This window comes from Phragmites australis, chromosome 3 (genome assembly GCF_958298935.1).
Source record: "Phragmites australis chromosome 3, lpPhrAust1.1, whole genome shotgun sequence".
Lineage (NCBI taxonomy): Eukaryota > Viridiplantae > Streptophyta > Magnoliopsida > Poales > Poaceae > Phragmites > Phragmites australis.
This window is the reverse complement of record NC_084923.1, coordinates 24,289,880-24,305,811: the sequence shown is the minus strand read 5'-3', so window position 1 is coordinate 24,305,811 and position 15,932 is coordinate 24,289,880. Positions and strand designations below refer to the sequence as shown.

Here is a 15,932-nt window from a genome sequence, read left to right as displayed (position 1 = left end):
CGGAGTGGCTATTTTCAAGTCTGCATGCATCCTGATGACATCAAGAAAATGGCTTTTCGGACTTATCATGGGCACTTTGAATTCTTGGTCATGATGTTACGACCTCACTAATGCACCATCTACATTTCATGCCTTCATGAATGACATATTGGTGCCTTCTCTTCATCGCTTTGTGCTAATCTTCTTTGATGACATATTAATTTATAGCAAATCTTGGGTCGAACATTTGCAACACTTGCAAGCTATCTTTAATATCCTTCGTTATCATCAGTTGGCTTTGAAGCAATCTAAGTGTATTTTTGGGTCTGCCACGGTTACTTATCTTGGCCATATAGTATCTGCTGAGGGTGTTTCCATGGATCCAAACAAAATTACAGCAGTGGCCAATTGGCCCCCACCTCGCACTTCGGGGCTTCGGGGATTTCTTAGTTTATCAGGCTATTATCGCAAATTTATCCATAATTATGGTTCAATAGCAGCACCCCCTCACCAAATTGTTGAAAAAAGAGGAATTCTCTTGGTATCCAGAAGCTCAAGATGCTTTTTTGGCATTAAAGCGGACTCTAATGTGAGCTTCTTTTCTCCAACTGTCGGATTTCTCAAAGTCCTTCACCATTGAATGTGATGCCTCAGGTTCCTAATTTGGTGTTGTTCTTCATTAAGGCACTAGTCCCATTGCTTTCTTCAGCCGCGCTATCACTCCTCTGCATGCTAAATTGGCAGCTTATGAAAGGGAATTGATTGGACTGGTTAAGGCAATATGTCATTGGCATCCTTTTGTTTGGGGTTGTTCCTTTATTATTTGCACCGATCATTACAGTTTAAAATTCTTGCTTGATCAGTGTCTATCCACTATTCCCCAGCATGCATGGGTCAGCAAATTGTTTGGGTATGATTTTGAGGTGGAGTTTCGACTAGGCAAACAAAATACAGTGGAAGATGCCTTGTCTCGCTGCCAGGAGCTTGCTGTTGTTTGTACCATCTCTTCTCCCTATGAAGTCTTTGATCTTCTCCGTCAAGAAACAAATCAGGTTGCTGAATTACAATTGAAGAGGGATCAAATTTTAAATAGTTTGGCTGCTGAGGGATGGGCCCTTGTTGATGGTTTGGTTAGTTTCCATGGCCATCTTTACGCCTCTGTTACATTAGCATGTTGGACTATCTTCTTAGCAGATGCACATTGCTCAGGACATGAGGGAATTCAAAAGACTCTCAATCGTCTTCGTATGATTTTGAATATATTAAGGGTTGCTTTATCTACCAACAAAATAAAATAGAATATTTACATCCTCCTGGTCAGCTATAGCCATTACAACTCTCATCTTCAGTTTGGCAAGATATTTTTATGAACTTTATTGAAGGTGTCAATGGTAAATCTATTATCTTAACAGTAGTGGACATATTTTCTAAATATGCACATTTCTTCCTTTGAGACATCCTTATTCAGCTACTGTTGTTGCACGTGTCTTCTTTGATAACATTGTGCGCTTGCATGGTATTCTTTGCTCCATTGTCAGTGATAGAGACCCCGTCTTCACCTCCAGTTTTTGGATTGAATTATTTTGCCTAATGGGGACAAAGTTGAACATGAGTACAACATTTCATCCCCAAAGTGATGGACAATCAGAAGTGGTTAATCGTATTGTCACTATGTATCTCCGTTGTCTTTCAGGAGATCGGCCCACACAATGGCTACAATGGTTACCTTGGGCGGAATATTTCTATAATACCTCTTATTAATTTTCCCTCAGAGAAACTCCATTCAAGGTGGTTTATGGTCATGACCCTCCACCATTACTAGCATATGATTATGGAGAGTCTCAGGTCATTGCTATTGATCAGCATCTAAAGAAAAAAGATGAATTCTTAACCGAGATTCGTGAAAGCCCTTTACAGACGCAGGATTACATGAAGAGTTGGGCTGATCAATCCCGCAGCAATGTTGTCTTTGAGGTGTGCGATTGGGTATGGCTGCATTTACACCATCGCTTGGCAGCAGGGATCATCGATCAGATTCGCTCTAGGTTGGCTCCTCGTTTGTATGGTCCATATCAAATTGAGGCACTCATTGGTTTAGTTGCTTATTATCTTCATCTTCCGACTAAAGCACATATTCATGATGTCTTTTATGTGGCTTTACTAAAGAAATTTGAAGGTCTATAATGAGCGGATCCAATACCCTTGCCTAATCTTGTACATGGCCAGGTGGTACCATCTCCGCCTGTGGTTCTTCACTGGCGACTCAATCAAGGTGTCAAGGAGGTGCTTGTACAATGGAATAACTCTTCAGCACAAGAAGCAACACGGGAGCCATTACACTCATTTCACCAAACTTATCCAGATTTTCAGCTCGAGGACAAGCTGTTTTGGGAAATATTATGGCTGGACATTTTGGAATAGCATACCAGCGCAAGGGAAAGAAACCTGCGGCTGAATAGTCATTGAGATAAGTTTGGAATTGTATCTAGTCAATAGTTTTCTTAGTTATTATTTCTATGTTTAGCTTAAGAGTTTCCCTTAGTTGTTTACTTCCATAATTAGTGTAAAGCCTATATATAAAGACTGTAGGATTGTTTGAGAGAGGCAAGCAAGAATTCATAAATAAGTAATTTTCTACCAAGCCAGATCAAGCCAACCGAACAAGAAGAGTCGTGTTTGGTTGGGTGATCTCTACCCTGTCCATATTCCTCTCTACTGCCACAACAGGGACAGTTAATCCCAGTAGCTTCAGCCAACGATTGATTCCTCCACATGAACACTTGGCAAATATTTCTCGCTCAAAAATTTCAAAAAAAAAAACATGTATAAGACCCCTATACTTCGGCTGAAGGTTGGCTCTGCCAGGAAATTTTTGTTTACTGAGAAAGGGGCAAAAGAGGGAAATTCACATCTGGTCTCTGGTCGGAAATAAATAATAATATTCGGTACACAATCGAAGTGAGAGGCAAACATGGAATACCAGAGCTAGGAGTCGCAAATCATGAATTTCCCAAAACCATTTCAATAACTTAGTACTCCCTCTAGTCACAAATACTTAACATTTCCGTCAAAGTCCGATCAAACTTTTAAAAATTCGACTATCAATAAATTTCAAAATATTTGTCTTAGAAATTTGCATTCATAATATGATAACTTTATTGGATTAGAAATATATCCAAATATAAATAGTGGTCAAAGACACATATTGAAAGTCGTGTCATGTAAAAAATGTGAAGTATTTTTGACCCAAGGAGTATAACTTTTGCAATGCTAATAACTAGTATGACTTTTATTTGCTTGTATCAGTAGTCAAAGTTAAAAAAAAATCACTTGATTTTGTTCACAAAATATGTTTGTACGTAGATGAAGTAATATAATTGCTATCAGATAACTGGGAAAGCACGGGATAGAAAAAGCGAAAAGACAAAATATTTTGATTTCTAGCATGATATATCTAGAACATAGTGTTATTAATTTCACACACGACTCTTCTGTTATAAAAAAAATAGACCGCCATGTTATGTATATATGCCTAACCGTTAAAAAATATTCTACAAACACTAATTTATGAGAAAGTATATAAATTCAACAGCATTAAAATAATAATTTTTAAATGCTTTGAAACATATCTTCGCATGACATGATTTCTCATCTTTACTAGTGTAATATGACAAAAAAAAAGCTATGATCCAAGTACCATTAAATCTCAAAAACAGTCTCCCTGTACTTGTGGAGGTATTACATAGTACTACCACTTTTACTAGTTTATTTTGTGGCAGTGGATTGTTGAAAGGCATTTCAGTCTAATTAACCAATTGCAGTATTGAGAACTAAGCCTCAGTTTGCACATTATGTCTCATCAATGTGATTTTTTTATAATAAAATATATCTACCGGTGATACCGATGTGTATATTATGTCCCATCAATATCAAATCTAAAAATGGGAGATGTATCTCCCATCTTTAAACAGTGATACGAATGTAAGTGCTTTCTACCGGTTATACCGGTGTTTCTAAACCAATTGCAGCATTAACAGTCCAGCGAGGAGAGATGCTGGAACCCTTTCTCTGCAGACTACATAAGCTTTTGGTGGGTCGCGAGATAAGGATCAGCGCACCGGCACGTACGGGCTGCAGCTGGGCCCGTGGGCCCAACCGAGGGTTCTTCTTCAATTTAATTAATTCCTCCCACTCCCAGCCAGAAGCGATAGGGATAGACGCCACAAGAAAACGACCAAGAAATCCACTGCGAATTTCGGATTAAAATAAGGTTCGTCCCCCTCCTTCCACCCTTTCTTTCAATTCAGCTCTCGTTTGGCAAGTAGGAAAAAAGAGGTTGGATAAAAAAAAAATGAATGAAAGATTAAGATAGAAAGGTTAAAATAGGCAGATGGCTAATATTGAATTTTAAGTGTTTATATCCCTTTCCCAGCCCTAGTTTCCCACAAGCCAAACGACACCTCTGCGTATTTAAGGGCACTCATGCCTTCTTCCTTGCTTCCCTTGGCTTCTTTTTATTCTTCTGCTTTGTCCTCTTGTGGGCTGGTCTTGGCTTGGGGAGAAGAAGGGGGGAGGAGGGAGTGACTGCGCTGGGCAGGCAAATGCTTAGCTCAGGTTTGTTCTTGGGGCCTGGGTTCCTCTTCCTCTGTTCCTGCCTCTTCTTGTGATCTTCGGAGTTGTTCTTGATCTGGCCCTCCTAGAACCAAGAAGCATTTAGAATTGTGATCTTGTCTTTTTTACAGTTTCTTGGTGTTTATTCTTTTGATGGAGGCCATGCAGTTTCCCTTGCCTATTAAAGCATTGCAGGATGGTTGTTTTGATGGGATATAATGCCGGTGGATGAGTGTCTCTTTACTTGATTGGAGGTCTATTTGGGGAGGAGTTCTGGAAACTTCTCATTGTCGCGTTACCTTCATTTGTCCATCTGTGCTCATTTCCCCAACAATGGCTGCTGTTAGAAGCAGCTCAGTTTTTATACTTCAAAAACGAAGAAGAAAAAGCAGCAGCTCAGTGTTTCTCATTCTTTACAACATTGTTCTCCTTGGGTTTTGATCCAAGTAGTAAAGTGAATGGAATTTTCTTTACTCACTGGTTGGTCAGCTCTTGGCCCTTCCCCTTTTGGACGCCTTTGTTGTTATGGTTTGGAATCTTTGAATTGGTGTCAGCCCAAATGATGGCTGTCTTTCCATTCCCGTGCTGGCCTGCTTTTTACCCACTGCCTTGAGCTAAGTGATAAAGCAGAATCTTTTTTAACATGTAATTTTCTGTTGTTCAAAAAAATGTTGATGATTTATGAAATTATTAGACGTCCCCTCTATATTTCTATTTGTTATATCCTTAAATAGCTTTTTCTAAAATGCTCTCTAGAGAATTCGTGCTCATAGTTTTTTGGGGTCAAATTCATGCTAATATTTAGTCTTTAAACAGCGCAATATATTGATTTTTTAGTGGTATGACTATACGTCTTAATCTGCACCGATGCCGAATTGTTCATTTTACAGAAGCAGAGTATGATTTTTGTTTGAGATCTTTCAACAGTATTGGGAGTTCGAGTTTTGAGGTACAGGGAGTATTGCCCGTTGCATAGATAGTCATATTTAGGCGATTCTTTGTAGCCAAACACCTGGAAATGGTGAAACCGATTATTGATAGATTAAATCTCCTATGTTTATCTTCTCTTTACTGGCGTTCTTACTATACTTCTTTTGGAGATTTTAAGCAAGTTCTTCATTTTCTGATGTTCTGAAAGTCAGTTGGAGTTGGCCTTCTCGAATGACTTGTTAACATTTTTTCTCCTACTACTTCTTCCATAGGAGTGGTGCTCCATAGGAAATTGGAATAATAAGTTGTTTTAAGGTTTAAGAGCAAACAAAACAATGGAGAGGCAAATCATGGCCTCCTATGAGACCAAGAAGAATTGTGAAATTAGGGTGTTTGAGAGTTCAGACGAGATGGCAACAGATCTGGCTGAGTTTATTTCACAAGTTTCAGAAAATTCCGTTAAGGAAAGAGGATACTTCGCTATTGCTCTATCTGGAGGGCTTCTGGTCAAATTTATGCGGTAATGCTATTTCCATATCAGTTTCTTAACTAATATATCACTTTTCTTTTATCAAAAGAAGCAATGAACTCTGGATGTATACTCTTGTACCTTAATATTCTGTGCCTGAAGTCTGTACTATTTTTGTTATATAAAAGGAAGCTCTGTGAAGCACCATACAACAAGACCCTGGATTGGTCTAAATGGTACATCTTCTGGGCTGAAGAACGTGCAGTAGCAAAGAACCATGTGGAGAGTAACTACAAATTAACAAAGGAAAATTTTCTCTCCAAGGTACGTCAACTTAGGATATGTCATTCACTTGACTTTCTGCACTGTTTAATTACAACAGGATATATGTAAACTCATGTATTTGTTGCATCTCTTCTTTATTTTGGAATCCTTGAGTTACTCGATGATAACACATATCTGAAAATAAATTTTTTAAGGTTTATGTTTTTCTATTATGTAGTATGGTAGTATCTACCAACTTTCATTGTCCTTATCGTTTACCTCAGTTGGTCTTGCTTTGCTTTCAGCATAACCATGTCAAATTCTTTAAAGAGTTCTTCTTGAAGAAGAATTCTTCTAACATGGGTAAGATATTAGTAAACTCAACAACTTCGATACTTTCACAGATATAGTTAAGAAACAAAAGTTAGTAGGTTTTGCAATTCCATCAAGACATATCCATGGACTAATATTTTTGAATTATGCTCCTCCATGATTAGGTGGGATACCATTTTTTCAGGTTTGATTGTCATATATAATGTAAAATTTAATAGCCTTTCCATCCAAAGATATTTTAGCTTGGTATTTTTTATGTTGGTGAGCAGAGGTTGTAATTTACTTTAAAATGCTTTTGATGCCTATTTTTGTACAGGGAATGGTGTGGTTACTTAAAAAACAGAAAGGAAATGTTTGCAATACTAATCAAATTACGAATATGCAGGTTGACATAACAATACTAATAATACAATATGATATTCAAAGGCAGTGAAAATTTATGTTTTCTTGGACCTAAAACCTTTACTTGCTTTGATTTTTGTCGAGTATGCGCTAAGGACTTCATGAATTTTGTCTAGTATGCGCTAAGGACTTCATGAATTTTGTCTAGTATGCGCTAAGGACTTCATGAATTAACAGCCAGAGCTAGCACTGTGTGGCAACTGCAGACCTTTTTGTGTGCTTTGCTAGACTTTATTGATCCGATATCCATTTTTCTCAGTTCTTGGAGTATTGGCATATTACTGGTATTGGATATCTTTAAACATTTCAGGCTGAGGTAAAATTGAAAGTGACATGGTAAAAGGCTAGCCTAGTACTCTGTGTAGTTGGTAGTAAGCAGGAAATTTTCTGCTATAGTAATTTGTTCTTTAGATTAGGATCTTGTAGGGGATCATACCTGTTGAGTTTTATCTGAATATGCTTCTCCTCAGGCTCAAAACTTTGTTTCTGAACCAAGTAACTTCCCTTTCATATTGCATCCATTCATTTGACTTGCATCAAATGCATTGTGATAACACTAGGACAACATCAATCATTGTGCTTTGGCCTGGTACTGCAATCTGTTTGAAAAAGAGATTCACTGTTCTGTAAGTTGAACTATAATTATTTTCTTAGATAGTTTGTTCTGAAATAATTGGGCTTATCACATTACGTCATAGATCCTGTTCATATGAATGGTTGTGTAATGTCTAACATAGGCACATGTGTTCATATGCATATCAAAGCCTTAAAATAAGTGGATAATTTTTTTTACAGATGTTGCAAGTGGATGTGCAAACTACTAGCGATGTTTAATGGAAAGTCTCTATTATTAATTCGAGTTTTTTGTCCACCTTTCCAACTGCATTTACGTCTAGCATGTGGATCCTGTATTTCTGTTTCTTTTGTTTACCTCACGTTCACAAGCATTTTTTGTTAGAATTTTTGTTTTGTAAGTTTGCAAATCATGGTTTAAATTGTTTTCTCATAAGATAGTTATGAACCATAACAGCTTAGTCTCTCCATGTTTCTGTTAACTATGATTTACATCTGAATGAGTTGTAGGTGCCTATTCTTAATGGCCATGTCTACTCCATCAACGACAATGCCACAGTGGAAGAGGCGGCAGCTGACTATGAATTTGCCATCCGGCAGCTGGTCAAGGTTCGAACAGTTGGAGTGTCAGAGAGCAACGACTGCCCCAAATTTGACCTCATTCTTCTGAATATCGGTTCGGATGGGCATGTAGCCTCATTGTTCCCCAACCATCCAGCACTTGAGCTGAAAGATGACTGGGTCACCTACATCACCGACTCCCCAGAGCCTCCACCTGAGAGGATTACCTTCAGTCTTCCTGTGATAAACTCAGCATCAAACATCGCCATAGTAGCTACTGGAGAAAACAAGGCAAAAGCCGTGTCTTTTGCCATTTCTGACTGTAATGAAGGCCCAGATGCTACATCAATACCCGCTAGAATGGTTCAGCCAATCGACGGGAAGTTGGTGTGGTTTCTGGACAAGGCAGCTGCCACATCTCTTGAGGCTAAGAATGATGCTTTTGCGCATCAATAGTGCTAACACAAACGTTGGAGTTGGACACCCTTTTTTATTTGAATGAAGATTTGTTCATGTATTTGATGGGTTTGGGTGCAAAAAGTTCTCTACCTTGATGCATTCAGACTGCGCACTAGTTTTGTGGAAAACGCTGCTTAGCTCTAAGAAGTCGAAAAAGATATTTTCCATTTGGAGATGGCTAAGAATGCTGCAACGTGTATTTTGTGTCGAGAACTCGAAGATTGAGTAGTTAAGTTCGGCCATTGGTCGCATCATATGGTACTGCTAGTGTGCCCTCAATTTTACCTTAGTTGAAATTAGTTTTTGTTTTAGTTTTTCTAGCACATAGGAGTATTCTTGTGGGCACGTTCGGTGCCCTTAGCCTGGATGCATTTCAATTAAGCTTCCCTCGGACTTCATTTTTTTTCTATTATTTGTTTCAAATGAGGAGAGGTAATATTATTGAAATCATTATGTCGTTGGATCACAGGATGCACATTATCACCGAGCCACCTTTTTTTTTTTGAGGAAACACCGAGTCACTTTTGCATGTAACTGTTCTGGAACATTTGGGCAAATGACTTTCTACTGTTCTTGCCACCTGTTTCCGCTACTGTAAATCATGAATCATGTCAAGCTGATTGCATTTCATTAGCTTTACACCTGAAACCTGCTGATGTGGCTACGGCAACTATTGTCAGTTCTTCACTGATTCTGTGAAATAACGTTCTGAATATCGTAGCATACGACATAAAATTGAAAACAGATGACACAAAATCAGCTTTCTCGTAGAGATCGAACAACGAAGAAATAGATGCATGCCTGCCCATCTAGATTAGATTGAGCACTACAGAGCTTTTGTTGTGTTCCTGCATTTCCTTTTTGCATTGGGAAATTAGGGAATGAGATTGTCTGACTTCACCCTCTGATAAAGTCAGTGACTTCAACCAGCTGCGAGCGGTTGATTTGAGATGAACGGGACAAAATTGATAGTACAATGTTGTGAACAGTAAAAAGTTATTACAGTAACAGTCTGGTTTGTTACAGTACCTATACTACAGTTACGTCAGAGATACTGTTTATCCTCTCACAAAACATTGTTCCTCCCTGAGGTGAAGTCAGACTCTCGTCTGAATCACAGCCTGAAGGGGTACTACTCGAGAATCATGCAGTTTTATATTTTTCAGTGACGAGTTCTATGTCTCTGTTGGACACTTCATTTTATTTGAGGTCCCTGGTACAGTTTCTTCTGTACCAGGTGCTCTTCCTCCAGTTGTAAATATTCATTAATATAAGGCCACAGGTTGCTTTCCTGACTTTTGCGGCACCATATGCACTATCCTTTAAACCTCTAATACTAGTATAGTCCAAAATGCTTTGTAGCGTTTCATTTTGGACAGCCAAGACAGAATAATTTTCCTTTGTCCAATGATAGTGCAGCGAGTACAGAGCATGTCATTTTACCGTTAGTCGTCAGCTCAATCACATAGGCATTTGTAAAGGGGTTTAAAACGACAACTGCTGGCAGCACAAATCACCACGTCATCACCTTCAACAGAATTCGGACAATGTCAACAGTCGATTGATAAAAGAAGGCAAGATTTAAGTAGCTTAAGTATGGGCTTTCCTTAGGCCACATTGGACCTTACATTTCTCCATGGATGATGGCCCAAGAAAGGCCGAATCAGAGCAAAAGCCAATCTTGGCCGGAGACTAGCACAACAAATCCACACCCGGAGACCCGGAGCTCCTCGAAAGCAAAAAGCAAAATTAGTGGAATGTGAGGATTGTTGTTTCAAATTACATTTTAGCAACTTTTCGAATGAATTGATTCTGAATGTATAAGAATGTATAAAAACATAACTGACAACATATTTCATATAGGTAAACATGAGCATTTCAAAAGCATATATGAAAACACATAAGCTACTCATGAATACAAATGAATCAAGACTGTCAGTGAAGCAATATAACTCATGAACATATATTGAAACAAAGTCATGGCTCTCAGAGCGAGTTGCCGACTTAACGGCCATCAACACATACTAAGATGTTACCGATTAGTGTATCAAATCTCCTCTAAAGCTAGGCCAAGCTACACAAGTCTATGATCAAGAGAACTCTTCTGGAAAGCACAGTACCCGTCGGCAAACAGAGAATGACAGCCGAACACAGAACACACCAGGGCGCCCAAACCATTAAGATCAGACAATATCAAATACAGCCGACTACAACTGATCAGAGCAGAATGCCACAAAGTGACACCAGATCAAGGGTAACATACAAAGGGCGCCCAAGCCAACCAAACCAGACAGCACCAAAGCTTTCCAGAGTTCTCTTTTCAACACAGAACCACTGAGCAGAGGGTGGCAAAGCCACACCACAGTGGACACAGAGACTAATAACAGGATTTCAGCTAGATCAATAACCGGCAACTACAGCCCAGCAAAAGAGCTCAAATGATACACTAATCGCACTTAGCTCGCATTCATCACAGAGCAGAATATTGCCAATTCTAGCATGCATATACAGAGTATATAAATATGAATCAAAATTGCACGCTAGAATGTAAAGATAGGATTGGAACGGGCTTACTGTCCGGGAGGATGAAGATGGCAAGGCACGCAAATGCGCTGACCCAGAAAACTGAGATTCCCCCTCTATGCCGAGGTCAACTGGGAATTGCTTTCGGAGATACAATGCCACAAAGCCGGCTGTGAGGCACACCACAACCAACTCGCAAGAAGCAGAGAAACCACAACAGCCGAAGTCCAATCACCGGGCCAAGGTGGATCCGCCGAACACTGCAAGCAATGGCGTGCTCGAAGGCATAGCCCAGAAAATACCAATCACCACACCACAGATCTCCTCGCACACACGCGCAGCCAGTCACCGAATCAGCCGAGCACCAAACAAGCAGAAGGTGCGGCTCCAAAAATCCCGCACGAGGCCGGCGACTCAGAGCCGACGGGAACTCACCCAGCGGAGAGCTCAACCGGGTCGGTCTACGCCACCGGAGAAAGCCGGAACAGCCTCGCGCAAGAAGAAACGGAGAGAGAGCTGAAGATCAGAGCAAGAGGGAAAAACTCGCAGAAGGAAAAGCTTCGGGGATTAAGAACAGGTGAGAGCCCCTGCCTTTTAGAGAGAGGAAGAAGCACGGCCGCCACCCCATCACGCCTCAACGGTGCGCCGAAATCGCTGGGCGACCAACGGAGAAGCCGAGAAGGGCGGAGCCCCCTCCCATCACGCCTCTGTGGCGGCTGCTCTCCAGCACACGCGCAGCCAGGCACCCTATTAGGGCAGGCAGCTGGCCGGGTGGGCTGCTCGGCTTTTGGGCCTTGAAGCGGCCCATTCGGTCAGGCCAATTCCTCCTTTTTTTTCTTTTTTCTTTTTCAAGGAATTTTACTCAATTCAAATTTGGCTCCAACTCAAATTCGAATTTTAAAGGAAAAACCTCTTCAAATTCCAACAATCCCCACCTTTTACCTTTCAAAATTTGACTTAAATCAAATGGACATCGAGACTGATTTAATATACTAATTTTTCAGCGAAGGTGCGATTAAGCTTGAACCTTGCCTAGCCAAAGAAACTACGACCCCGCACAGACAGCTTGGAGGATTAGACCTTGATCCAGTGTCTTGGTGTGAGGGCTTTCATTTCGAAGACATATAGTACTGGGCAGTAGATCTGCTCCTCAAACGGGGCAGAGCTTTACGGTCATGCCCTTGTACCTTTTTCATGAACTCACTAGAGAGTACCCCTTTTTCTCTCGAATCACGACCTCATGATTAGTTCACATAGGTGAGCTCTTCTAGAAATCATGTAGGACAATTTCCCGCCATATGGCGTAGAGCTCATTAAGAGCGTATGCTCAGCCTGCCGTACAGATGAAGCACTGCAGCTAATGGGACCCAGGAAGAGATGCTTCTGGTGTCAACAAGCTTCGTTTTCCTACAACCTGAATCACGGGATCTCCGATCACTCAGGATAGGTATCCACTGTAGAAACCTAACAGGGTAAGAGCCCCATTCCCTCTGACGCTGCTTGGATTGGCCTTCTCGCCAAACCCTTAGTGAAAGGATCAGCTAAATTCCTTTCAGACTTGATGTATTCCACTACAATTACACCAGTCTCTCTGGCATGCCTACATGACTTTAACCGTCTCCGAATATGTCGGGAGGTTTTCAAATTGTCCTTTCTACTCTGAACTTTGATAATCACAGCTTGATTATCACAGTATACTAGGACTGCTGGAATTGGTTTTTCCAGCACAGGAAGGTCTGACAGAAGGTCTTTCAACCATTCTGCTTCCATCGTTACTGAATCTAGAGCAACTAGTTCAGCCTCCATGGTAGATCGTGTTATCAATGTCTGCTTAGACGATCTCCATGACACGACTCCACCTGCTAAAGTGAAAGCATAGCCACTTGTAGCTCTCATTTCATCCGAGTCACTGATCCAGTTAGCATCACTGAATCCTTCTAAGACTGCTGGATGACCGGTATATTTAATACCTAGGTTCATTGTTCCTCTTAAGTACCTGAGTATCCTTATCAATGCTTCCCAATGATCATCTCCAGGGTTGGACGTATAACGACTCAACCTGCATACTGCGTATGAGATGTCTGGTCTCGTTGCACTACTTAAGTACATAAGTGATCCAATGACCTGGGAATACTTCAGCTGGTTTACGGGTTCACCAGAGTGTTTATGCAATTTGACATTAGGATCATAGGGTGTGGAGACTGGCTTGGAATCCATTTGCCCGAATCGGGTTAGAACCTTCTCCACATAATGAGATTGGGTTAAGGTAATCTCATTCTCCCCTTTTAACAGCTTGATGTTTAATATTACATCAGCTTCACCCATGTCCTTCATGTCAAAGTTTTCGGAGAGGAAGTCTTTTGCCTCTTTAATTGTTTCCATGTTGGTACCAAAAAGCAATATGTCATCTACATATAAACACAAGATGACACCTTTGCTCCCAACAAAATGATAGTACACACACTTGTCGGCTTCGTTTACACAAAAACCGGCAGTGATTAATGTGCTATCAAATTTCTCATGCCATTGCTTGGGAGCTTGCTTTAGACCATACAGGGATTTAATCAAGCGACAAACTTTCTTTTCCTGGCCCTTTACTACAAATCCATCAGGCTGCTGCATGTATATTTCCTCATCCAACTCTCCATTCAGGAAAGCGGTCTTTACGTCCATCTGATGGACATGGAGTTTGCATGCAGTGGCAAGTGCTAATAGCACACGGATCGTGGGTAAACGAGCCACAGGGGAATACGTGTCAAAGTAATCCTCCCCTTCTTTCTGAGTGAAACCCTTAGCCACTAAGCGGGCCTTGTACTTTTCTATAGTACCATCAGGTCTCCTCTTCCTCTTAAAGATCCATTTACACCCTACCGGTTTGCACCCAGCTGGAAGCTCTGCCATTTCCCATGTTCCGTTAGCCATGATGGAATCCATCTCGCTACGGACTGCTTCCCTCCAGTACTCTGCATCTGGAGATGCATATGCCTCTGTGAGGGATCGAGGTTCCTCATCCACTAAATAACTGACGTATTCATCGCCCAGTGACTTTTCAGTCCTCTGTCTCTTACTCCTTCTCAATTCCAGAGTTGGATCTGGGTCATACACACTTGAAGGAATAGAGTACGGCTCACTAGAACCATCTGGAGCAACTATCTCATTTCCTCTCATCGGAAAGATGTTCTCAAAGAATGTCGCATCTCGAGACTCCATAATAACATTGATAGCAACTTCGCTCATCTCGGATTTGACCACTAGGAATCTATAGGCTGCACTATTTGTAGCGTAACCAAGGAAGATGCAATCTACGGTCTTTGGTCCAAGCTTTCTCTTCTTTGGTAAAGGCAGACTGACTTTGGCAAGACAGCCCCAAGTCCGAAGGTGAGAAAGGTTCGGCTTTCTCCCTCTAAATCCTTCATATGGCGTCTCCTCGCGGTTGCGTGGAGGCACCCTATTTAGGACATAGCATACTGTGAGAACTGCCTCGCCCCACCATACATCTGACATACCTGAACTCTGCAACAGAGAATTAACTAAGTCGCAGACAGTTCGGTTCTTTCGTTCGGCAACCCCATTTGACTGGGGTGAGTATGGAGCAGTGGTTTCATGAATAATTCCACTTTCTGCACAGTATTCGGAGAACAGGTTGGAGAGGTACTCTCCTCCTCTGTCAGACCTTAGGCGTTTAATCTTCCTATCTAATTGGTTTTCTACTTCCGCCTTATAGATTTTGAAATGTTCTAGTGCTTCATCTTTCGTTCTCATTAGATAGATGTAGCAATATCTAGTTGCATCATCTATTAAAGTGAGGAAATAGCGTTTACCGCCTTTAGATATTATACCATTCATTTCACATACATCAGAGTGGACAAGGTCTAGAGGAGAATTGCCTTTCTCTTCTACGGACTTGAAAGGTAGACGAGGTTGCTTTGCTTGCACGCAAATCTCACATCTAGAAGTATCAAGTTTATATTCAGGAATCAAATTCATGTTGCTCAAATGCTTGATGGCCCTTGAATTAATGTGACATAACCGAGAATGCCACATATCATTGTTCTTATTACAAGACTGATGAATAGCAGAAAAGGAATAATTATTCATTACTGACATGCGGAACAGACCGCCAGACTCATACGCCTTCCCTATGAAATTTCCAAATTTAGTCAAAATGACTTTATTGGACTCGAACACTAACTTAAGACCTTGGCGAAGCAGCTGTGATACTGAGATGAGGTTCCGGTTTATGGTCGGCACGAACAGTACGTCCTTCAAGATGATTGTCTTGCCTGAAGTCATCTTCAGACAGACCTGTCCTACTCCACGTACTGCTGCCGGTACACCGTTACCCATCAAGACGGGGCCACAGGCTGCACCCTGAAAAGAAGAGAATGCAGAGCGATCAGCACAAATGTGGATAGTAGCACCAGAATCAATCCACCAATCATTAGATGGACTTGCCATAAAGGCCTGTGGTACATACCCCTCGGAGCTGGACGGACCCAGCACCACATGTGCTTCCTTGCGCTGCTTAGGAGCTGGACATTTGCCCTTCCTGTCCCGGCACCTGCGAGCAGTATGCCCAGCCGTGCCGCAGACATAGCAAATGAAGTCCTCTTTCTTCTTCTTCATCTTCTTGCCTTTGGGCTTGTTCTGATTCTGATTTTGAGGCGGCTGAGCATTGTACTTCTTCTGCTTCTGATTCTGGAATCTCGACGACGACCCTTTCTCCACTAGGTGAGCCTGGACCTGTGGTGATGGCTTATTGCTGGCCCTTGCACGTTCCTCGACATTGATAGCAGCAGACAGCTCAGAGAGTGTCATTTGCTTTTTC

At 41.2% G+C, this 15,932-nt stretch overlaps 1 protein-coding gene across 2 annotated transcripts; it reads left to right on the top strand.

The window, feature by feature from the left end:
• The first annotated feature begins 4,162 nt into the window (after positions 1 to 4,162).
• On the top strand, positions 4,163 to 9,028 carry LOC133912697 (probable 6-phosphogluconolactonase 1). 2 transcript variants are annotated; one of them, XM_062355557.1, is made up of 4 exons: positions 4,163 to 4,249; positions 5,793 to 6,040; positions 6,178 to 6,313; positions 8,072 to 9,028. In XM_062355557.1, exons 2-4 carry the CDS (start codon positions 5,856 to 5,858, stop codon positions 8,576 to 8,578), a joined length of 828 nt encoding a protein of 275 aa, XP_062211541.1. In that variant the 5' UTR covers positions 4,163 to 4,249; positions 5,793 to 5,855; the 3' UTR covers positions 8,579 to 9,028. The 2 variants fall into 2 exon arrangements, with proteins under 2 accessions (XP_062211541.1, XP_062211540.1); XM_062355556.1 differs by lacking the exon at positions 4,163 to 4,249 and adding an exon at positions 4,435 to 4,593.
• Positions 9,029 to 15,932: the final 6,904 nt, after the last annotated feature.

What these genes read in the sequence shown, in the direction of transcription:
- LOC133912697 (XM_062355557.1), top strand. Translation starts at nt 5,856, where the DNA reads ATGGAGAGGCAAATCATGGCCTCCTATGAGACCAAGAAGAATTGTGAA. An exon ending in CTTCTGGTCAAATTTATGCG is followed by an intron (nt 6,041 to 6,177) that starts GTAATGCTATTT and finishes GTTATATAAAAG; the next exon opens with GAAGCTCTGTGAAGCACCAT. An exon ending in AGGAAAATTTTCTCTCCAAG is followed by an intron (nt 6,314 to 8,071) that starts GTACGTCAACTT and finishes AATGAGTTGTAG; the next exon opens with GTGCCTATTCTTAATGGCCA.